The sequence below is a fragment of the Chiloscyllium punctatum genome, chromosome 16, assembly GCF_047496795.1.
Source record: "Chiloscyllium punctatum isolate Juve2018m chromosome 16, sChiPun1.3, whole genome shotgun sequence".
Classification (NCBI taxonomy): Eukaryota; Metazoa; Chordata; class Chondrichthyes; order Orectolobiformes; family Hemiscylliidae; genus Chiloscyllium; species Chiloscyllium punctatum.
Window position 1 is genome coordinate 10361358 of NC_092754.1, and position 25390 is coordinate 10386747.

At 42.0% G+C, this 25390-nt stretch overlaps 1 protein-coding gene across 9 annotated transcripts in view; it reads left to right on the top strand.

The window, feature by feature from the left end:
- Positions 1-25390, top strand: part of agrn (agrin) — a 513439-nt gene that overhangs the window by 467406 nt on the left and 20643 nt on the right. For all 9 annotated transcript variants that reach the window (XM_072586197.1, XM_072586199.1, XM_072586200.1 and 6 more), the window contains 6 exons: positions 2628-2724; positions 7248-7412; positions 9273-9384; positions 18908-19024; positions 21022-21211; positions 25006-25093. In XM_072586197.1, the coding sequence (XP_072442298.1) occupies positions 2628-2724; positions 7248-7412; positions 9273-9384; positions 18908-19024; positions 21022-21211; positions 25006-25093 (769 nt within the window). The remainder of the gene's footprint in view (positions 1-2627; positions 2725-7247; positions 7413-9272; positions 9385-18907; positions 19025-21021; positions 21212-25005; positions 25094-25390) is intronic.

Consider the following 25390-nt stretch of genomic DNA (forward strand, 5'->3'; position numbering starts at 1 on the left):
CTTCACTTTGAATCTGAGGGATTCAGGAAAGTTCCAGACGTGCACTTTGCAGCAGAAATTGCTTGACATTAATCATCAGGCAGACACTTTTATTGTCTCCTGTTGTAGCCAGTAATGCTGTCATTGCTGTCCTAGCTGAGGGCAGGCCCCAAGGTACAAACCTCATCTGTGGAGTACATTAACATAAAAGATTGTGCACTGTTTTCCCTGAACCTAAAGTCACTGATATATAAATGCATGTGGTGATTGTGAGTGTTTGGGGATTTATTTTAAAGTTGAGAGTGTGTTGCTGGAAAAGCACAGCAGGTCAGGCAGCATCCGAGGAGCAGAAAAATCGACGTTTCGGACTGGAGCCCTTCATCAGGAAGGATTTATTTTAATGTTGAAGTCTTGGGGTTGGAAGTGTTGACTATTTAAATTTCATGGAATGCAAGGGTCACTGGGAGGATAAGCATTTATTGCTCATCCCTGATTGTCCTTGAGAAGATGGTGTTTCGATGCTTTCTTGAACTATTGTAATCCACAGAGGTTAGGTATTCCCACAGCACTGTTCAGAAGGAAGTTGCAGGATTTTAGCAACTTGGTTACTTATCAGTTGTAACCAAGACTAGAAACAGTGCGCCTCATTTCTAGTATCCACTGAGACCCCCTCCTTGTACCACAATCAAGTATTACTGCTTCATGAGCAAGCCCACCAACTGAGTTTCAGCAGGTTATTTAACCAAGAGGGTTATCAGAGCAGTCAATCTCATTCTGTGAATATTCTCCGCAGTTGCACTTCCAAACAGAGGTGACTAGGTGGCGATCAGGAGCCAGAATTGGGGCTGAGTCATTTGTTACACTTATCTTCCTCCTGAGTTTAGCAATACTGCATCATCCATTTGCATCATTGTTAGTTACCTTGTCTGGTCCCCAGGAGCCAAGCTTAAAGCTATCCAAATGGTATTGGTTAGTTCCATGTCAAATTCACTGACTCAGCAACCTCCATGTCCCACACTCGCAGGATAGTGACTTGCTCGATGTCAAAATCCTGCCCCGCCCTACCACTGAATCTCCTCATCCCTTGGTGACACCCCTGATGTCCCTGTGAATATCCCCCACCCTCCATCATGACCCCCTCCTTCCACTGACAGAACAACCTCAAGACAGGAATGTCCACTCTGATTTCTCTTCCTATGTCTTATTGGTGTTAGTTGGAATGAAATGGAGCTATTGGATCCTGCAGCTCTTTCATATTAAATCCAAGTGCCCATCAGTCACATGTGAGTCTGAAAGATGAGTGGCAGTATACCTAGCCACCAGAGGTGGCATCACAAATTGTGTCACCCAAAGCCAATACCAGTGTTTCCATTTTGTGTATTCTTGTGGCACTCAATCTGGCTTTTAGTTTCTTTCAATGAGAAAGGGTTCCAAACTCAAGAGCTGTAGGGTTTGTAGTGATTGTAATGAGAGCAGCCAAGTGGATCTCATAGAATATGTTAACCTGGTCCAAACAGGGAGCTCTGGCTGACAGATATTTGACAGGGATTTGAGGTTTCTCATTTCCCTGAAAACTGGTTGAACAGTAGGATTTGGAGCCTGGCTTTACCATTGCCCTCCCTTATAAAATTGCTGTTTCTCTGTATACAGCTGTAAATGTTAATTGTTTTGTAAACTGTGAATTGTTTAATAAAATATAAGAATAAATAGAAGTGCCAGAGGTTCTGTTCACTCTGAAAGCTGGCTTTTCGAAGCTGGACCAGTATCAAGGACGCTCCATGTATAAATAAAAGGTAACTTGGGTGATAGGATACTGGCCTCTGTGAAGTTTTTTCAAGATCATAGAGTTTTACAGAAAGGAAAGAAGTCCTTTGTCCCTTCATGTTTGTGTTGGGGATCAAACATCAGTCTACTCTAATCCCATTTTCCAACACTTGGAAAACCATGGAGCCTTATATACTATGGTGTTTCAAGTGTTCCTCTCATTAGTTGTTAAATGTCTCGAGAGTTCCTGCCTTTATAACGCTTTTGGACGGTGAGTTCCAAATATCCATATAGAACGTTCTGGTAAAATGCGACAGTTGTATTCCTCTGCAATCTTGTACTATAGAAAATCATGCTGTAGAATATTGCTGCAGAAAATTGCTACATCTGTTCAGTAGAAAGTTTGCATTATCCAAACAGTGTCTACAATTTGTCAATTGTGTTTTAGCCAATTGGTGTTGCTGGAACACATGTTACCACAGAATAACCTGTACCTGTTGAGTGAAAAAGATTTTCTAAAAGCCCCTGTAAACTTCCTGCTCCTTAACTTAAAATTGTGCCCACTGGTTACTGGCCCCTCAACTAAGGGGAAAAGCAACCCCCTATCTGCTCTGTCTGTACCACTCAGAAGTTTGCACGCCTCAATCAAATCGGCCCTCAGCCTTCCCTGCTGTAAGGGGAACAACCCCAGCCCTATCTCATCTCCAAATCACTCCATCATGATGGATCACTTCAGCACCGTCTCCGGACGCACCATCATGTTAGTGAGAAAGGTGAAGTGTAGATTTTGAAATCTTAACTTTTCACTAATGTCCACTTTCTTTTAAATGTTTTCAGCTTTGACTTGTTCATATTGGCAGCAACTTCTTTTCTTTTGCCACCAGAATCTGAGCAGAACCAAGCTACTGCTTTCATTCCAGAGTTTAATGGGCTTTCCTATCTCAAAATGAATGGAATCCACACGTTTGTCAGCGAATTGCTGTGAGTAGATTTGATGCTTATAAAAATGTGCTAAAATTAGACTCAACCTGTACTCTGACTGGGTGAACATATCTCTGAAATTACTTTCTGAATGAATCTCCAAAATAAAGGATTTGCAATGACCCCATGGTAATTATCCTCCATAAACCCATTTCCAAATTCAAAACCTTTTAGCTAATTTTCAGTCTGAATTGTTGCACATTTTACAAAGGCTGGTACTGGCCTCATGGGGAATAGAAATCAATATTTACTCTGACAGATAGGGCATTGCAATTGTTGAGGGGAAGATACAGAAAAATTGTCCACAGTGACCAGGTTGGCCACAGAACAGGAAAGTGACAGCTCCATGTGTGAAGTAACACATGCTGGTGAAGGAAAGTACATCTTAACTCGTAAAATTTCAACTGCATAAGATAGTCATAGAGTCATAGAGATGTACAGCATGGAAACAGACCCTTTGGTCCAACCCGTCCATCCTGACCAGATATCCCAACTCAATCTAGTCCCACCTGCCAGCACCCGGCCCATATCCCTCCAAACCCTTCCTATTCATATACCCATCCAAATGCCTCTTCAATGTTGCAATCGTACCAGCCTCCACCACTTCCTCTGGCCGCTTATTCCATACATGTACCACCTTCTGCATGTAAAAGTTGCCCCTTAGGTCCCTTTTATATCTTTGCCCTCTCACCCTAAACCTATGCCCTCTAGTTCTAGACTCTGCCACCCCAGGGAAAAGACTTTGCCTATTTACCCTATCCATGCCCCTCATAATTTTGTAAACCTCTATAAGGTCACCCCTCAACCTCCAACAGTCCAGGGAAAACAGCCCCAGCCTGTTCACCCTCTCCCTATAGCTCAAATCCTCCAACCCTGCCAACATCCTTGTAAATCTTTCCTGAACCCTTTCAAATTTCACATCTTTCCAATAGGAAGAAGACCAGAATTGCACTCAATATTCCAACAGTGGCCTAACCAATGTCCTGTACAGCCGCAACATGACCTCCTAACTTCTGTACTCAATACTCTGACCAATAAAAGAAAGCATACCAAACGCCTTCTTCACTATCCTATCCACCTGCAACTCCACTTTCAAGGAGCTATGAACCTGCACTCCAAGGTCTCTTTGTTCAGCAACACTCTCTAGGACTTTACCATGAAGTGCATAAGTCCTGCTTAGATTTGCTTTCCTAAAATGCAGCACCTCACATCTATCTGAATTAAACACCATCTGCCACTTCTCGGCCCATTGGCCCATCTGACCAAGATCCTGTTGTAATCTGAGGTAACCTTCTTTGCGGTCCACTACACCTCCATTTTGGTATCATCTGCAAACTTACTAACTGTACCTCTTATGCTCGTATCCAAATCATTTATGTAAATGACAAAACGTAGAGGGCCCAGCTCCGATCCTTGTGGCACTCCACTGGTCACAGGCCTCCAGTCTGAAAAACAACCCTCCACCACCACCCTCTGTCTTCTACCTTTGAGCCAGTTCTGTACCCAAATGGCTAGTTCTCCCTGTATTCCATGAGATCTAACCTTGCTAACCAGTCTCCCATGGGGAACCTTGTCGAACGTCTTACTGAAGTCCATTTAGACCACATCTACCACTCTGCCCTCATCAATCCTCTTTGTTACATCTTCAAAAAACTCACTCAAGTTTGTGAGACATGATTTCCCATGCACAAAGCCATGTTGACTATCCCTAATCAGTCTTTGCCTTTCCAAATACATGTACATCCTGTCCCTCAGAATTCCCTCCAGCAACTTGCCCACCATCAACGTCAGGCTCACTGGTCTATAGTTCCCTGGCTTGTCCTTACCACCTTTCTTAAAGAGTGGCACCACGTTAGCCAACCTCCAGTCTTCCAGCACCTCACCTGTGACTATCAATGATACAATATCTCAGCAAAAGACCCAGCAATCACTTCTCTAGCTTCCCATAGAGTTCTAGGGTACACCTGATCAGGTCCTGGGGATTTATCCACCTTTATGCATTTCAAGACATCCAGCACTTCCTCCTCTGAAATATGGCCATTTTGCAAGATGTCACCATCTATTTTGCTACTTTTTCTATCTTCCATATCCTTTTCCACAGTAAATACTGTTGCAAAATACTTGATTAGTATCTGTCGCATCCACTGCGGCTCCACACAAAGGCAGCCTTGCTGATCTTTGAAGGGTCCTATTCTCTCCCTAGTTAACCGTTGGTCCTTAATGTATTTGTAAAAACCCTTTGGATTCTCCTTAATTCTATTTGCCAAAGCTATCTCATGCCCCCTTTTTGCCCTCCTGATTTCCCTTTTAAATATACTCCTACTGCCTTTATACTCTTCTGAGGATTCACTCGATCTATCCTGTCTATACCTGACATATGCTTCCATTTTTTTACTTAACCAAACCCTCAATTTCTTTAGTCATCCAGCATTCCCTACACCTACCAGCCTTCCCTTTCACCCTCACAGGAATATACATTCTCTGGATTTTCATTAGCTCATTTCTGAAGGCTTCCCATTTTCCAGCCATCTCTTTATCTGTGAAAATCTGTCCCCAATCAGCTTTTGAAAGTTCTTGCCTAATACAGTCAGAATTGGCCTTTCTCCAATTTAGAACTTTAACTTTTAGATCTGGTCTATCCTTTTTCATCACTATGTTAAATCTAATAGAATTATGGTTGCTGGCCCCAAAGTGCTCCCCCACTGACACCTCAGTCACCTGCCTGCCTTATTTCCCAAGAGTAGGACAAGTTTTGCACCTTCTGATCCACATACTGAATCAGAAAATTTTCTTGTACACACATAACAAATTCCTCTCCACCTAAATCCTTAACACTATGGCAGTCCCAGTCTATGTTTTGAAAGTTAAAATCCCCTACCATAACCACCCTATTATTCTTACAGATAGCTGAGATCTCCTTACAAGTTTGTTTCTCAATTTCCCTCTGACTATTAGGGGGTCTATAATACAATCCCAATAAGGTGATCACCCCTTTCTTATTATTCAATTCCACCCAAATAACTTCTCTGGATGTATTTCCAGGAATCTCCTCCCTCAGCACAGCTGTAATGCTATCCCTTGTCAAAAATGCCACCCCCCCTTCTCTCTTGCCTCCCTTTCTATCCTTCCTGTAGCATTTGTATCCTGGAACTTTAAGCTGCCAGTCCTGCCCATCCTTGAGCCTTGTTTCTGTAACTGCTATGATACCCAGTCCCATGTTCCTAACCATGCCCTGAGTTCATCTGCCTTGCCTGTTAGGCCCCTTGCATTGAAAGAATTCAGATATACCTGAATTTTCAGATCGGAAAACCATAATAAATGGGATTCTGGCTTTAATACGTTGACCTTGGTAAAGGAAAGGAGGTGAAAATCATTCTCTACATTAAAGGTATTCCATTATCATATATGTACTCAATGGCCCCTTCATCTATTGAAGAACCTATGGCTGCAGTACAGGTACACTTCCAGGAAGAGACACTGAAAAGTTAACTTGGGTTGCTGCACTTTGGACCAATGCACACTAGATTCTATCCAAGTAGTAGACAGCTGTTGTCTCTGTGTAATGAGTGAGCAGCCCCTGTGGTCAGGTAAGACTGCTTTAGTATTTGTTAGATGTGCGTAATAAAAATTCCAATATTTACATTATCAAATTACTAAAACAGTGCTCGACTTTGCTATTTGGAAGCTTGAGGGACACAAATTCAGCTCGAATATAACCTATTCCCAAATGCTCCTTCTTCAACAGCTGTCTAAATGACCTGAGGAACTGGTAGTGTGCATGATGTATCCTCAAGCTCACAGGAAAGAAACTTTGATGTTTAACTACACTTTGGGGCATGAGGTTGATAAGATAGAACGCATGTTCTCTGGTGTATTGGGAAAATAAATTGAATTTTTCCTTGCCCCATACTCATCAAATTCATCTCCTTGGCTGAGCTTGAGGGAATAACTATTGAGTGACCATGGAGCTAACCACTGGGTCAGACTCGAGATGGTGGTGTAATGTGATGTTACCCACTCTGCTTTACGTGTGAGTACAGGTTCACAATAGTATGGTTCATCCTAGGCTGACCTCTCAAAATATTTAGCTAGCCGCCACTGAGTTCAAGAGTAAAAGAAACAAGAGGGCATAGATATGGGAGTGATATGCAAAAGAAGCAAGAGTGAAGTGAGAAAAAGCTTTCTCACTCAGTGAGTAGCAGTGCCTGGAAGTGTGGTGGAGACAGGTTCGATTGAGGCATTCAAGAGGGCATTGGATAGTTATTTGATTAAAATAAAGGGTATGAAGAAGAAACAGCAGATTGGCAATGGTGCTCATTTAAGTTGCAGCAACAATGGGCCAAATGGCCTCCTTCTATGCCAAAGCACCTCAGAGACGGGCAGCGCCCAGATCCCAGGGATGAACAAATGAAAAACAAAAGATATCAAGACTGAAATGTGAGACTGAGGTTAGACTAATTGAAAGGAGTTTGGGCATAAAATCCATTGATTGATATGACATTATGTGCATGATTTCATTACAGTCACAAGCTGTCAATGGAGATAATCTTCTTGGCCACTGATCGCAATGGAATGATCTTTTATAATGGGCAGAAGACCGATGGCCGCGGAGACTTTGTTTCATTAAACCTGCGAGATGGTTACTTAGAGTTTAAATATGATCTGGGAAAAGGACCAGCAGTTATCAGGTAACGCTAAAAAAAATATCATTTTGCATTAAAGATTCTTACTATATAGCCTTGGAAATGGAGATGAACAACTCCTTAGGATCAGTGTATAAAGCCATGAAAATATTTTATTTGTCTAAGTCCTGTCAATTGCCCTGGCATTTTGAGGGGTTCCTCTTCCACAAGGTTGTCCTCAACCGACACCTGGTTATATGCATTGTTTTTTGTAGTGTTTCTGTTATTAATTACGGGGTTGGTTAGCTTCACAGCTGGTTAGTAATGCAAACAGCCTGGGTTCAATTCCCACACTGGCTGAGGTTACCATGAGGGACTCTCCTTCTCAACTTCCCGACTCAGGCAACTGTCTGTGTGGAGTTTGCACATTCTCTCAGTGTTGCGTGGGTTTCCTCCGGGTGTTCCGGTTTCCTTCCACAGTCCAAAGATGTGCAGGTCAGATGAATTGGCCATGCTAAATTGCCCGTAGTGTTAGGTAAAGGGGTAAATGTAGGGGAATGGGTGGGTTGTGCTTCGGCGGGTCGGTGTGGACTTGTTGGGCCGAAGGGCCTGTTTCCACACTGTAAGTAATCTACTCTAATCTTCTCCCCTTGCCTGAGGTGTGGTGACCCTCGGGTTAAAGCAGTTGTCTCTCTGTAATGAGTTATCTGGTAAGACTGCTTTAGTATTTGTTAGACATGGGTGAATAAAAATTCCATAAACTGCACAGATGAGAATTTTTGTGTGACAGTTGACTTTGTTCATTTTGTGATGGGCTCATTGAATAAATGATGAGAAACAGTGCACTTTATTTAAATGGTATTTTGTTGAAGCCAGACCAGTAAGATGCCCATATCAGTAAGCATTCAAAAAGGTATCAGCTAGTCTTTCATTCATTTTAATCAAAAGCCTTACACGTGTAAGTAACCAACTCTTCACTGTGCCTCGGCACATGACAATAAATTCAATTCAATTCAATTAGAAAAGCCTCATGTTTCCCACTTGATTGACTGCCCCTTCTATACAATCGCATCTTCCTTATGGAGTAGAGTTGAATTTGTCATCTCTGATTGGATGAAACCTTGGAGGCTACATCGCATGTTCTCATGTGTCCCACCAATATCCTTCCCCTATTGGTTGCCCAAACTGCCTGTTCTCATCGTGTGATGCCTTTCGAAAAAAAGCCAATTGAGAGAAGGATGTCTTCTCATTGGCCAGTCAACAAGCTTACTTTTCCAGCTCCCACATTTCCATAACGAATAGACAAAAATGCTGCAAGGAACTACATTTTCCTTCACGACCCCTCAGATCAAAGATCCGTGTCCTGAACCATAACCTTCAATGTCTGGAAATGCCAGGACAAACCTGGAAGGCTGACATTTTTCCATTGAACATTCTGTGTACTTTAGATGAAGTTCTCACTATGATCGTAAAATCCAACCCAGTGAACCTCTTAATTGAGGCTTATCTTTAGAGATATTAGAGGCACAGAAACATAGAAGTTAGGAACAGGAATAGGCCATTCAGCCCTTTGAGTCCCCTCTGCCGTTCTGTATGATTGTGGCTGATCATCAAAATCAGTCCACAATTCCTGCTTTCTCTCCATACCTTTTGATCCCTTTAGTCCCAAGAACTAAATCAAGAACCTTCACTTACTGAACACACCCAGTGCAGATTTGTAAGCAGCTTGCTCACCATTCCCAGTATGTGGCCTAACCAAAAACTCCCTAGGAGCAGTGCCTGTTTGGAGAATCAACTCTGGTGTGTACATATTCATGATGAATTAGGATCACAGCTTCTGCAATTGTTTTCTCGATTAACAATACTCAAAATACCATGATGCATACTTCGCTGAAAATGACCTATAACCTTTCTCCCTTAAAATAGGAGTAAGGAACGCATCCCACTGAATGTGTGGAATGTGGTTACTGTTGAAAGAAATGGACGAAAAGGATTGATGATCATTAATAATGGTGAACCCACCAACGGTGAATCCCCGGTAAGTAACATGGAATATCTGCCTGTTGTCAGCTGTGAATTATTCAGGTTGGAAGTGTGCTACATGTTTGTGGGCTTTTGTGTCGCAGTGGTAACGTCCATACCACTGAGTTAGAAGACTTGCGTTGAAGTCCGATCTGCTCCAGAGGCATATAGTAACATCTCTGATTGGAAAATATACTCCATGTTTGTCAGATTTGCTGTGTCCTGGAAGGTTTTACTGCTTCATTATCTGAACATTTATAATGAGTGGGACACTTTCAAGTCGTGTATAAACTACACCTGAGTCAATAGCTACAAACCTTCCTTAAATAAGAAGCTCTCACTTTTCAATACCTGGACTGATTTAAGGAACCTATTCGTACAGCTGAATAAGGACACTGTTTTCCAAAAAACTAGCAATTCTTTACATGGGGTGTGAATTATTTTGAACCAACCTGCTCACACCTCTGGGGCAGGTGAGATTTGAACCAGGATCTTCTGGTCCAGAGACACTATCACCATACAGTAAGACACAGAAATTAGGGTGCTTAATGAGCGATAGACTGCAGGTTTGGCAAAATCTATTCAATTATATTTTTCTTGAGATGTTGAATGATGGAAGAAATGTCTGGAATTAATTTGCAGTCCAGGACTCCACTGGTCGATATCATGTCAACCAGCTCCAGTTGAATGCTTCTCGGGCCCTTGCGTCTTTCCTCTCCATTGCAGTAACATTGGTGGTGAGACGGTCTTGGGGCTGGGTTTTGGATCAAAGAATGAATTTGTGCAAGTTGGTGGCTTGCCTATGTTTGGAGTTCTGCACAAGAGAGTGTGTTAGAGAGGGCACCCTATGTGGCTTCCTCTTTGTAATAATGTTCAGGCGTTAAGAGAATCCATACAACATGAGTACAGGCCCTTCAAGTCCACACCAACCCTTTGAAGAGTATCCCACCCAAACCCATTCCTATACATTTACCCCTAACCTACACATCCCTGAACACAATGGGCAATTTAGCACGGCTAATTCACCTAACCTACACATCGTTGGATTTTGGGAGGAAACTCGCACAGATATGGGGAGAATGTGCCAACTCCCCACAGAGAGTCACCTAAGGCTGGAATTGAACCAGGGTCCCTACTGCTATGAGGCAGCAGTGCTAACCACCATGCAGCCTTCTTCATTTTTCTCTGTTTTTCTCTGCTTTTCTCCATTTGTGAAAATGGTCTGAAGTGACCCTTCCTCCACCCAGGAAACAGTGGCCCCTCAGTGCTGTGACTGGCACCAGGGACTCTGCAATGTTTGGAATGACGAGGATAATACAAAGGATTCTTTACTCCTCTATGGTGCAATGGCTCTCCAGTCCAATGTTGCAGTCCTGAACCATGCAGTCTGTACCTGATTGGGGAATGTGGAACATGCTGCTGTAAAACAGTTTACTTTTGAGAGGGGAGTATAATATCCATTGGCAGGAGAATTCAAAAATTAGGAAGTATACGTTTTTTAGCAGCTGTATGCAATCTCGAATATTCGTGCAGATGCAGCAGAAATTCAATTCAGGTTTTACTGTTTAGCTTCCAGCTGACACACTCAGCATAGATGGCACACCACTGACACCTGTTGCCCATCTAGAGAAGTGCAGGGTTCTGTGCAAGGGCTATCAGTAGATTGAAGGATCCTGGGTCAGAGGAACCTTGGTTATCTGAAGGACACGGGTGGGGAGTATTTCGTTTGGTTAATCAAATGCTGGATAACACAGTTAGCCAAGTATCAGGAGCATGCAAACTTGTTCAGATAATCCAAAATGCAGTCAATCGAATGGACCTCAGTTTTGATGGTAATACTGCGCTACATAACAATTACAAGATGCTTGTAATGGACTAGGAAATAAATTCTGGCTACTATCTTGCTGTGTGGTTGAATATTTTGGAAGCAGTCTGAATGGTCATGACAATCAAGGTAACCGCCAAAAATACAACTCTTGTGTACAGTCCCCGTCCCCTATGATGACATGGGAGTGTAAAATTTACACCTGAATGGGATCTCAAAGAGTTTACCTGATCGGGGTTGTGGGACAGAGGTGGGTGAAAGGGCGAGATGGTTGAAAACTGTTCACTGAAGGCTAGAGAGACCATTTTACCACTGATGTTTAGGACCAGATCTGATACAAGTCAACAGAAACGAAATTTTCCTTTAGCAGGGACTGCATGTGTGGAGGTGTTCTCCTTGCTACATCAGTTAAGAGATTTTAATTTCCAGGTGGTTTGAATGCAGAGGATTTGCTCTCTCTGTGAACTATTAAAATCGTAGTGTCTGCGTGGGTGGTGTGTGTGTGTGTGTGTGTGTGTGCAAATGTGATGAAGCAGAGACCAAGCCATGACAAAGTCATGGAATCCAAAAAGGTTCTCAGAAAAACCCCTTTTATGACTTAATGACAAATGGGCAAGTGTTCTGGAGAAGTAGGTGGCACATGTTATCATTAGATACGGAAAGCTTGATCAATTCTAAACTGATTACTCTAACTTAAAAGATAACAGTGTAAAATTTCATGTGTACCCAGAGTTGGTTGGTTTTCAGGTTTCCATTATTTAGCGTGAGAAATGGGATTGCAATGAGCCCCTGGGCAGTAAAAGAAAAAGGACTGAAAGGTCCCACAGGTCAGCCATTAAAGGAAGACCATTTGGGAGAGGTGGGGTGATGCAGTTGGAAGATAGAGAGTGTAACCACCAGGAAGGAAGGGTGGGAAATGGTCTGCAGTGATTGGCAAGGGTGAGAGCCAAGATCAAGAGAGGAACAATGAGACATGATGATGGTCCATGGTGGCCTGTCCAGTCTTGTGTGGTTTTAATGTGGGATCCTGAAGAACATTCCTGCATCTCCTGGCTCTGTGTCCAACCAAGTATTTGATGCAGCTCATAATGGCCTCTCTTCAAGGACAGCTTGGTAAGCCAAATGTCACCCAGGCCCAGTTTTCCAAAACACACCTGGGTCCAGTACAGGAATGCATCCTAAAAGGTTTCTCAAGCAGCCAATAGTCCTTCTATTTAATGAAGCAAACAGTAAGTTCCAGGTTCTGCTGCATGCTCAATGTGGCAGATTTTATTTTTTGCCTCCACGGATATAGTGTACCTCCAGCTTGTCATGCACATGCCTTTCTTTTCCACCATATTGGAGGTTGCTGTTCAGCACGTGCAAATTGATGATACACAGACAAACTAATGGTGGTCAATCAATCTTTATAAGTGGCTCAAGGCCCTTACTTCATTAAACAAGCAGCCTGTGTTCCATGCAAGGAGTTATGGAGGAATAAACTTATTGGTGGAGAGGGAAATCTTTCAGAAGTAGCCGCCATTCCAGTGTGCTGGAACAGAGAGGAGTAGATTTGAAGACTGTACAGTAATTTTCTCATCTCACTGCACTGGGGGAGGCACTGAGGCTCTTTGACTCTTCCACAGGAGCAGGTAAATTTGGGGTTGTTTGCCCTGACGTTAGCAGGAACACATCACTTATCCAATATCCATGGTGACCGCTTTTAATGAAGTTCTTACTATGCAGTGAAATGCATGTCTGTGAATGTGGCTGCAGGAGGGATATGTACAAAGCTATGTGATGATTGCATTTACAGTCTGTGCAATTACCAAAGCTCATCTGGGTAGTTAATCTCCATCCCTAACAAAGTGTCTCACAGCCCTTGAAATATTGTTAATGTTCTGATTAGTTACTAATGTGTTTGACTATGTATTCTTTATTTCACACTTACTGATTCGCTTTTTTCTCTTATGTTTCTTGTACTTATTCTGATGTGCTTTCTGGATTTAAGAAATCACGCAAGGTAAAACAAAACAAAACCAAAAGAAAAATTGGTGTCATCACTCTCACAACATTGTTATCCCATTCTAAACTCATCCAATTCCATTGCTAAACGTAGAGGTAGTTGTAGAACATCTAGTTTTGCATTACATAACCTCTTCAAAATTCAGGTCATGAAATGTTAGTGACGATGAAGGTGGGCTAATTGGAAATGGAGATTCAGCGGGGCTTGTGTTATATAGTAATGCCCTGTAGCCTGCCCCTTCCTGTCTAGTTCTGGCCTCATTGGGCTATCAGTATACTGACTGGGCTATCTGTATACTCATTGGGCTATCAGTATACTTACTGGGCTATCTGTATACTCATTGGGCTATCAGTATACTCACTAGACTATCAGTATACTCATTGGGCTATCAGTATACCTATTGAGCTGTCAGTATACTCACTGGGCTATCAGTACATTCACTGGGCTATCAGTATACTCACTGGGCTATCAGTATACTCACTGGGCTATCAGTATACTGATTGAGCTGTCAGTATACTGATTGAACTGTCAGTATGCTCACTGGGCTATCAGTAGACTCACTGGGCTATCGGTACAGTCACCGGGCTATCAGTACACTGACTGGGCTATCAGTATATTCACTGGGCTATCGGTACAGTCACCGGGCTATCAGTATACTGACTGGGCTTTCGGTATATTCACTGGGCTATCAGTATACTCACTGGGCTATTAATACAGTCATTGGGCTATCGGTATACTCATTGGGCTATCGGTATACTCATTGGGCTATCGGTATACTCATTGGGCTATCGGTATACTCATTGGGCTATCGGTATACTCACTGGGCTATCAGTAGACTCACTGGGCTATCAGTATACTGACTGGGCTATCAGTACAGTCATTGGGCTATCAGTATAGTCATTGGGCTTTCATTATTTTCACTTGGTGTTCAGTATACCCATTGGGCAGTCTAACCCCATGGTGGGTGTACGGAGATTTACTCAGATGAGTGGCTATTGGAGGAGGATTCTTCCCACATCTACTCTGGTCAGGTCCAGGGTAGAAAATGTCGCGAATGGTCTTGCCCACTGTGCCATCAGCTGAATTTGTTCCAGTGTGCCCACATAAGGGTCACGTCCCACCGCGGCTGGTATTCATCCAACAGCAGGCAGGGGGCTTGCCAGTGCAGGAAATCTGTAAAGCTAAGCATGTCAGGATTATATGTAGGCTTCACATTCCTGATGAAGGGCTTTTGCTGCCTGACCTGCTGTGCTTTTCCAGCAGCACACTCTCGACTCTAATCTCCAGCACCTGCAGTCCTCACTTTCCCCCACTTCACGTCCACAGGCTAATGCATAATCGAGAGATCCTGAATTGCGAAGGAGGGACCCATGTCCTTGCTATTGATTCCCTAACTTCACTGTAATTCCGCCCACACCATCACCCACTTGTGGCCTTGATCCCATAGCGATCCTGAGCCTTCGGGTGGGTTGCACTGCTGAGAGATGGCACCACTCCCTGGGTGGGTGCTGACCAACAATGGCACCTTGGCTCTTTTGTTTAAATCCAAAGTGATTCTGTCACCCTGCTCAGGCTCTGCTTTCAGGGACCATACTGGTAAGGAGGCACCTCAGATAGGGCCCTCACTGCATGCAATTCATCTTGTAGATCCTGGTGTCGCACAGTTATCATTATCACAGTCTGGCAGGTAGGGGAAGGAAACAGGCAATAACTCATCTGGTCTCCAATAACAGGGTTTCATTACCAGGTGGTCCATCTGATAGGCCGTGCAGAACATTCCCTGAGCATAACAGTTGCCTACACCTGGCTGCTGCTCTAAACTTACGGCCATGCCAATGTCATCACATCGTGTTCCTTACTGGCAGTCAGCAAACTGGGACTAAATTTGTTTGGTTTCAGAACATTAAAAGTGTAATGTTTGTGAGTAATTCGTTCTAAAAACAAAGTGAAAAACAGGAGAGGTAAAATCAGGATCATAGGAGGACAAAGTATTAAAATAAAGTCAAAAATGCATATAATACCAAACCAAAAATAGCAAGAATTAGGGGAATAAAAGAAAAGCCAGAGAGAGAGCAAATAAAGATTAACGAAGGAGTGAGCATGGAAACTACAGTCTAATAGGCACAAATGTAATCAATTTTACATTATGTAAATTTTAACCTTACTGTTTTTACAATCTCCATCTTTGTAAGATTAGTTTTAATGATCTGACCTCTGTGACAGCTTTATAAACAAATGGTCTGCAAATTCATCTCTGCTATTGACAGATTGATCAGCAAGTTTTATTTTGGTGGCACAAAGTCCATACATTCTCACAATAAAAGCAAAAGCACGTCTTGCAGCATCTGTGGAGAGAGAGCTAATACATAGACAATAGAATTGTACAGCACAAGAATGGGCCCTCTGGCCCACAATGTTATGCCAAACATGACGACAAATAAACTAATCCCTTCTGCCTGCCCTAGGTCCATAACCCTCCATTCCTTGTATATTTGTGTGCTTATCTCAAAGTCCCTTAAATACCCCTATCGCATCTGCCTCCACCACCGCCCCTGGCAGCTGATTCCAGTTTCCTACTATTCTGTGAAAAAAAACTTGCCCCTTACATCTCCTTTGAACTTTCCCTCTCACCTTAAATGCATACCCCCTAGTCAATGTTTCGAGACCAACAGATCTCTCATTATGACACGAGTTCTGACATTGGATTACTAGCTTTATATCAAGTTCACAACGACAAAGCGATTGAGATTTCCTTCTGAAATGAAATGAAGTAAAAATATAGAACAATATTACACGAATACAAGGAAAGAAAATCTGCTGATTGTCCAAAATAAAATGCTAACTGTTGAAAAATACATTATTGATGAATTCTGTAAAAGAAAAATAAAGCCCATTATTCCATTTTATTTTCTTCTTGTCTTGATAAGCTGACCTTTCAGCAAGAGCAGGAGCCAAAGACTTAACAACAATGAGAATAAAACTTAGGATTTGTTTAATTTGATGACTTTTACACAACATGTAATTGAGCAATGGCTGTTGGATTAATTTAAATTTAAACTTTAGTTTATCCATATTTTATTCTCTAATCAGACACTAACCATAAAAAAAAATTACAGACATGTAAAATATTCATGTTGGTTTATATTATCATTAAATTTAAACAAACGGTTCTTTTAAAACAATACAAACTTAATATGAACTAACAAAGAGAATATTTATCCTAACATTGTCACCTCTGGCTTGATTGATCTTCAGTAATACCTGTGGATGCTGAAAATCTGGAACACAGAAAATGCTGGTCAAACTCAGCAGGTCTGTCAGCATCTGTGGTGAGAGAATTCATCTGAAGAAGTATCATATTGGACTCAAAACTTTAACTCCGTTTCTGCTTCCAAACCAGGCCTCTGGCAAAACTGCTGAGTGCCTTCCAGTATTCTCTGAGATTTTTTCTGGATCAGTTTTAAAAACTCTATAAGTAAAACTTCTAATTATACAAATAATGATCGAATCAGTGGATTGAGGGCCCAATTAAATGTCGAAATTGTTTTGAAGAAAGAAAGCAGTGGGATGGGAAATGTGTGGAAAATTCAAGCTGTGAATTTTTGAAATACACAACTCCATATTTAGCATTTCAATGTGAATTTCATAATCTGTAATAACTTATCAATCATTAAGATCTCATTAGAATATTCAAATCTAAACTAGCTTTTATAAATGTACAGTCCTGTTCTGTGCATTTAGAAATGGAAGTGCCTGTGGTAATCTCTATTAAAGGTACTTTACTTTAATGTACATCTTTATAAACAAGCAAGATCACCACTAACCTGATAAGTATGTCATTACATTGCTTGTGTGTACTGGTTTGTGTGTGTTTTTCCTCATGAGGCTTTTACTGAATTTGTTTGACATTATTCATTCATCTCATGCATATTTAATCTTGTCTTGCATTCCCATTTGGCACACATGAGCTCAAATCACTACCCGCGGTCTGTTTCTGGTTACACATTCATCACAGCACTTGACGGGGATTGTGAAAGGGATTTATTTGTCATGGCTGGCAATATATTCATTAGTATGTGATACAAATGATCATGTTTTTTTGAGAGAGAATTTCGAAGGCCACGTTTAGTAACACAATGACCAGTGAAAACAAGAAAAAGACACCACTTCCCCAATGAAAATATGAATGGTCACAAATAAATTAAATGGGAACACAGTTGAACCTTTGCTCTGCCCGTTAGCCTGTGCTCACGCCTGACAGTTGAACCATAAAGATTGAGTATGAACAGAAGGCAAATACTCCAGAACATCCGTAAGTGTTCACTGTTAATTAGTAAGGACACTTGCGGCTGGATTTCTGTTTTTGTCATGTGAAGGACTCTATTTTAAATATATACAAGTTTGAACAAGTCACCGACGTGACCTGATCCAAAACTTTAGACACAGACACCAGCTGTTCTTTGGTATTTTTTAGACTTTAACAACAGTCTTTTTGGGGAGGGTAGAATGGTAGCTCAGGAGAAAGGACTGAATGAGGATCTTCCTGACAAGCAACAAGTCACTCCAGCAGTTATATCCAAAGAACTGCGGGTGCTGGAGATCAGAAACAAAAAAAAAACAGAAATTGCTGGAGAAACTCAGCAGATCTCACAGCATCTGCAGAGAGAAGGCAGAGTTAGCATTTCAGGGCCAGTGACCCTCCTTCAGAACAGGGGAATGTGAAAAGGATTTATTTGTCATCGCTGTAGATTCATTAGCATCTGACACAAATGGTTGTGTGTTTTGAGAAAGATTTCGAACAGGGTTCTGAGGAAAGGTCACTGGACTTGAAATGTCAACTCTGTGTTTTCTCTCCAAAGATGTGGCCAGACTTGCTGAGTTTCTCCAACAATTTCTACTTTTGAAATCATGTCAGCGGTTCTGTACTTGGATATTATCAAATTTATCAAAAACAGATATTGCTGGAAAAACACAGCAGTATCTGTCGAGAGGAAGTACAGTTTTTGTTTTTATTACTGATTTCCAAAATCTGCAGCTCCTTTTATTTCAAAAAAGTTCCTTTTTTTTAAGGCTATTATAATTAAATATTTTCCTTTCAAAATCTAAACCTTTAGCTGAAATGTGGTAAGTAGCATTTCTTCCTTTTTAAAACAAACCTGTAATCAGAAACAGACTTCAATAGTGTAGTGTGAATCAGAGATGTTGGTTCAGCTGGAATATCATTGTTTCAATTCCAGTTCACTGAGTTTTTTTGCATTTATTCTTTCTATCCATGATCTGTACTTGGCCTTTGTTCAGAAAAACTTGTTTTTCAGCCCAAGTGCCCTCCACAAACAATATCCACAACACCCCTTTCTCATCACTTCATACCTTTAAGTAGTTTGTCACTCCATTGTTATAAATTTATATCCAAAATAACAGTACTGAAGCTTAAAGTCAGTCTGTCCACTTCAAAACAATCAATTTAGCCTGTTACTGCAAGTGACTGAGAAATAAAAAGCCCTTGGTGTATGACTGTTGTGGTAATGCAGCTTTAACAAAATAAAATACCCACCAGTTTAAAACCTTATTGTTACATTGACAGACTGACTTTACGTTGAAATATTATGCCACATTGGCTGCTGGCTTAATTATCGATGTATAATTATTCAGACAAATATCATCTGAGCCTGATCGTGTCATTAAATAAAAGATGTTCTTCATCCCAAGACCCCGCACACAGCATTGAACCTCAAGGAAGCCTTGTATGTAGGTGGAGCACCGGAGTTCAATGAGTTTGCCCGTGCAGCTGCAATCACCTCTGGATTTAAAGGAGCAATTCAGAAGGTAAGCAGAACGAGAAACTTCAGTGGCTTGAGAAACTGGGGACAGAACACTGGTTAAAAACCATGAGATGTTTGTGCTAATTAGCCTTGTCCCCTCTCCAAGACTTAATCTCATCATTTGCCCATTTTCTTAGTATTCATACTGCCCATTATCCAGTTTTTAATTTGTTATGAGAATGTTCTGTTAATTATGTTGAAGATATATATTTGTAATGCATGTTGAATTTTAAGTGTAAAAAGTGCTTTCTGATCAATTTGTCTTGAGTAAAAAGCAAGACTTGGTGCAGTGGGCATCAAGAGCTGGCATTTTATTTTCCTTTGGTGCACAGTGTCTGGTTAATACACCTCGGTTTTCTGTTTTGAAATTATTCCCTCCAAAATTATATTCCTCTCTTTAGCCTTTCTTGATTAAAGATTAGATTCCCTACAGTGTGGAAACAGGCCCTTCGGCCCAACCAGTCCACACCGATCTTCTGAACTGTAACCCATCCAGACCCATTTTGCTCTGACTAATTCCCCTCACACTATGGGCAATTTAGTATGGCCAATTCACCTGACCTGCACATCTTTGGACTGTGGGAAGAAACCAAAGCACCCACAGGAAACCCACACAGACATGGGGAGAATGTGCAAACTCCACACAGTCACCCAAGGCTGGAATTGAACCTGGGACCCTGGTACTGTGAGACAGCAGTGCTAACCACTGAGCCACCATGCTGCCTTAACTCTGCCTCCTTCCTTAATTGTGCCCAAAAAAGGCAGCAATTCTGTCTGCACCCAACAATCCCACCTTCAACCGCCGTCCAAGATGGTGGTCAGGTGGAGATTCACCAATTTGAATGGCATTCCATTTTGCAAAGACTTTGATTAATGAGGATAACATTGAAATCATGCATGGGTCTCTTGGAATGATGTCAGGAGGATTTCTTCATGGAAGAGTCGTAGAAATCGTGAATATGCTTTCTGAGGAAAGATGCTCAGATGGAAGATCAATGGAACATTCCAGAACTGAGACTGATAGACTTTTGTTAGGCAGAGCTATTACAGATTACAGAAAGAAGGTGGATTGATGGAGTTATGATAGAAGTTGAATAACGGAACAGGTTCGAGAAAGTGAATGGTTTATTCCTATTCCTGTGCTCAAAGTCCTGAATCAGGGCTCATACTTTCAATCAAAATTGGGCTCTGGATCATAAGGGTGTGGGGCTGTAATTTGGCACCATTCCATTGGCTACCAGTCACAATACCAACCTGGGCAGTTTTCAGAAACTGGCTCTCTGACCACACCTGCTCCTTGGACCCAACCAGGGGGTGTCTAATACCTGCAAGGTCATTTTGTCAAGAGGGAGGCCCAACGAAGGCCACATTCTTGCATCAGCTGGGAGTTCCAGTCATCAGTGTGGGCAATCTGCATGAGTGATGGCCAACACAATAGAGTTAGGGCAGGAACAGTGGGTGTCCATGTGATTCCTGCTTCCCTAACGGGCTCTGGACCATACCTCACCTTCTGGCCATTTTATGATTGAGTTTCCCATCCAAGATCAAGAACAGGCCACTGTGGGTGTTTAAAAGTTAAAAAAGAAAGTGGCCCCCTCCCCATCTTCAGACTAACAACCTCCGCCTGTTCGGCCAATGGAGTTGCTCATCTGAGAGTACAGGGGCTTCTCTGGCTCTTCACCATTGGGAACCTGCTGTCTAACCCCAATTTGAAAAGGAGTCTATTCCCTTTCTGTTGATTGGTTCCCATTTTCAGAGCTGTGGTGAGGATGTAGATAACAAGCTGCACGAGATTGCATCTGGTGCCCATTCTCCTTCTCCAACTTCTGAACAAAAATTGATTCAGATTATGGATTGAGTTTGTTTCATTGGAAATAAAAGTAATCTTTTAGTTTTTGAAACTAAATTCATCAAAACGAAATGGCTGAATCCAATGAATGCTTTTTTCCTGAGTTTCAGAATTGGTGATTGTTTCCTAATTGCTTTTCTCTTTGCTCTTAGCTTTCAATAAAATCTATTCCACTGCTTAAGAAAGAAAATATTAGAAAGGCAATGGAGATCTCCAATTACCGCTCTCATCCCTGCACGGCAAGGCGTAATCCGTGCCGCAATGGCGGAATCTGTAGTCCAAAACTCGGGGAATATGATTGCATGTGCCAGCGTGGCTTCTCAGGATCACAGTGTGAAAAAGGTAATCGTGTTTCATGTGAAAATCTGGCCATTGTTTGTCTGTTTCATCTGTTGTTTTCCTCTTTAAGGTATGGACTTGTTATTGCGGCTTGTGAACTTTGACAATGGATTAGGAGAGGCTCATCATCTACACCAAAGCATAAAGCTTAAAATCGACTTCCGCATGTTTCCAACAGCTACCTTATTGTGATCAAGGGTGAAATCTTGTGTTTCTGGAGGTCGCGAGATAGGAGGTGGGAATGTCATACTCCATGGTTTGGTGTACCCAGTTCCCACTGCCTTCCCACGTCTGCCAGAAATAAGTTCTGAACAGCAAGTTTCATGGTTGACCTTCCTGACCTACTGCTAATCATTAAACCATGTCTAAAGGATGAAGGTGTTGCTGGCTAAGCCAGCATTTGTTTCCAATCCCAAATTGCCCTGGAGGAAGAGCTGCTGACTTGAACTGCCACAGTGCCTGCAGTGTAGCCACACCCACAGTGTTGTTCGGGGGAGAGTTAGAGAATTTGGATCCAGTGTCCGTGAAGGAATGTTGATATATTCTTAAGTCAGGATGAACTTGCAGGTGGTGGTGTTCTGACATATCTACTTTCCTTGTCCTTCTAGATGGTAAAGGTGATGGGTTTGGAAGGTGCTGCCTAAAGAAGCTTGGGGTTTGAAGCACTATATCATGCAGATAGTTAACACTGCTGCCACTGTGCATCAGTGGTAAAGGGAGTGACGCTGAGGTGCCAATTAAGCGAGCTGCCTTTCCCAGAATGTTGTTGGACCTGCACTCATCCAAAACCAGCAGAGTAAGGGGAAGATGCAGCACAGTGATAATGTCAAACCACCGGTAATCAAGAACCCCGGGCAGATGCATGGGTTTGAATACCACCCTGGCAGATAGTGAAATCTGAACTGAATAACTATCTGGAAATAAAAAGCTAGTTGAATAATGAACAAGTAACCACCATCAATTGCTATGAACACCCATTTGTTTCCTAATGCACGTTAGGGAAGGAGATCTTCCATCCTTACTTGTTCTGACTTGCATGTGACTCCAAACCCACAGCAATGTTCTTGACTTTTAACAGCCCTCTGGATAATAAATGCTGCTTCAGTCACTGGCATGAATGCTTTTTCAAAACAATTACACTCCTGAATTGTAGATAATGGCTAGTTAAAGACCACTTCAGGGACTCCTCCAGCGAGGAATCCTGGAATTAATCCAGCATCAGGCAGGCCAGTCGCTGTGCAGCCTTCCCAGAAGGAGGGAGAGGGCGTGTCTGTTTAGGGGGAGAGGGGGAGCGTGGAGGTGGAGATTTTTGGAGGGGAACTCATTCAGAATGGACATCAGGCAGGGAGTGGTCACTGAGAGACATCCCCCTCCTTTACCCTTGCTTCTGTACAGTATTTCCTGCTCCCTTCTCCTCACTATCCCCACCTTGTAAAACCCCTCCACATTTCACACGTCATTTCCACTGGTTCTGCATCCTGGGACACTCTGGAGTTGCACTTTCAACAGCAGGCCCCCAACTTCCTCCTTTGCGCTGCTGAGTGCAGGAGCTGTTGTCTCTGATTGGCTGTCAGCTCCAGACAGGAAGGATCTCCACTGCTCCTGTGGAACCAAATTCCAGAGGAGGATCCTGAAAAGGATCTGCAACAATCTCTCATTGCTCATGGAAGATTTCACCCCAGAAATGGCATCACTGACTCATTCTCCTCTTTTCTAGCTTAGGACTGAGGTCAGTAACAGAAAAGGCTTACATTAATCTAGCGCCGATCACAAACCGTCTGGTTCAATAATTCCCATTAGGGAAGGAAAACTGCATCCTTACTGATCTGGCCTACGTGACTCCAGATCCACATCAATGTGGTTGATTTTTAAATGCCTACTGGACACTTAGGTACGGGCAATTAAGTGCTGGCCTAGCCAGTGTTGCCCAATCGTATCCAGATGACTACAGGCTGCTCAGTTTAGAGAAGGGAAGTTTGATGAGGTGGGACCTTCTCCAGTGCTGGACTTGAACTCACAATGTTGGTATCATCTTGCAATTGCAAACCTGTGTCCAGACAACTGAGATAATCAAGTTTGGCCAGGACAGGGGATAACTGTGCAAAGTTTTCTTGAAATAGTGCCACAGGAGCTTTTTGGATGGGTCCTTGTCTTGACAGGTATCTGAAAGGGAGCACCTCCATCAATGAGGTTTTCCCTTTGTATAGCAGCAAAGCATCAGTATTGACTTTCGTGCTCATTCCCTGGAGTGGAATTTGAACCCCAAATCTCATCATTCAAAGTCAAGCTTAATGCTACCCAAGCCAAAGTGCTGACAATACCCAATTATAGATGAATGAACTCAGCACAGACAGACAAAGAGAGCAGGGCCACTCCAGGCTGTGTCAACTCATTGGATAAACTTACCCAAGCCATTATTGGAAACTGAATTAACACTTATTAATATCGGTAAAAGAATGTTGTGTGTAGAATGTTAAACCCACAAAAATGCTCTTAAATAAACAGTGTAATAAACAATCTGCCGTATGTGTATAGTTACAAGAACTTTGTAAATACTAGACAATATGTGGATCTAAGCAGACACTATAATATTTTAATATTCTATAAGCAGCTAAATAATTGTGAATTTCATAATATAAATTCAGAAGCAGCCAGTGTGTTATAATTTCCGTTCCAGCTCTCCTTTTGAAGATACTGGATATGTTAGTCACCTGCAGTACTTCACTCTAATGGCAATAGTTTGTGGTGAGCCAGGCAATGCATTATCATGGGTGTGCATAGGATGTGCCTCACCAGCTTATTGGATGTCCATACACGTCGATTCTGCTAAGACACTTCCCTTAGTAGGGGGATAGTTGGATAGAAAAGCCCAGATGGTTTATTCACCCTCTTTCCCCCCACCCCCATCCCCAAATGACCTCCACAAAATCAACCTCACCCCTCCAGTCCAGTTTTATTATGGGCAGTTAATGTGATATAGTCACGCAGTTCAGCTAATGCAACATAATAGGGGGGGAATCAGATCTGGGACTTTCCATCTTTACATGAGTCAGTCCTGTATCGGGCACTGTAGTGGCTAGCTTCATCATTAGGAAATCCCTTGAAATAAATTTCACTAATACATCCTAAAACTTAAGAGACAGATGGAAGGTAATTACTGAGCTATATAGATATGCTTGAGTGTTCAAGTTGCATATTTAGTCGACTAAAGGATATTTGCTGCTACTTATTGAACATCACGCTGTCTGCCCCACAAATTGTGGCTTTTCTTTCAGGGACGCTAGTTTGAGATTTGTCTAAGAGTGACAAGACTAGATCGTTGTTATTTTAAGCTCAGGCTCTGTTGCCTAATTTGTCAGCCTCTTGTTACTAAGGATACAAGTCGACTAGATTTCAGCTTGTACCTAACCATGACAGCAAGCAAATTCTATAGTGTCATTAGCCACTTAAAAATATGACATGAGGCCTCTCAGTTGTGAAATTTCACATTGTATGCCTTTCTGCTCAGACTTGAAAACAAATTTGTTCCAAATATCTTTGATGGGACTTTTGCACTATGCCATGTATTTAGGAACAAATTACTGCAGATGTACTGAATCTGTAATGAAAACAACAAATGCTGGAGATCACAGCTGGTCAGGCAGCATCTGTGGAGAGAGAGTAAATTAACGTTTCAGGTTTAGTTGACTCTTCATCAAGCAATCTCCAGCATTTAATGTTTATAAGCCATGTGTTTAGCTTTATTCTAAAAGTGATGACTGACTATAATTTGACTACAATTTCCCCTGTTTCTGTAGCGCTTGAAGAGAAGTCCGCAGGTGAGAGTGAATCTGTGGCATTTAATGGACGGACATTCATAGAATATCACAATTCAGTAACAAGAAGGTATGTCACGTTCTTTGCATATGAATAACTGTTGATAAAATGTTCAATACATGACATAATCAAATACCAAATTGACTTGAAATTTACTTTTGCCCTAATTTTGGAAATTTCTGCACCATTCACTACCTGACCAATATTCTCCAATCTCTACATTAACATTATTAATGTACATGGAGGTGTATTGGGTAGCCTGTCCATCAATATTTCAGACCATTTTGTCAACACACATCTTTAACTATTTGAAGACAATTCTCACAGATAGTGGGACAAGGTATGCACTTTTTCCTTCAACCTGGC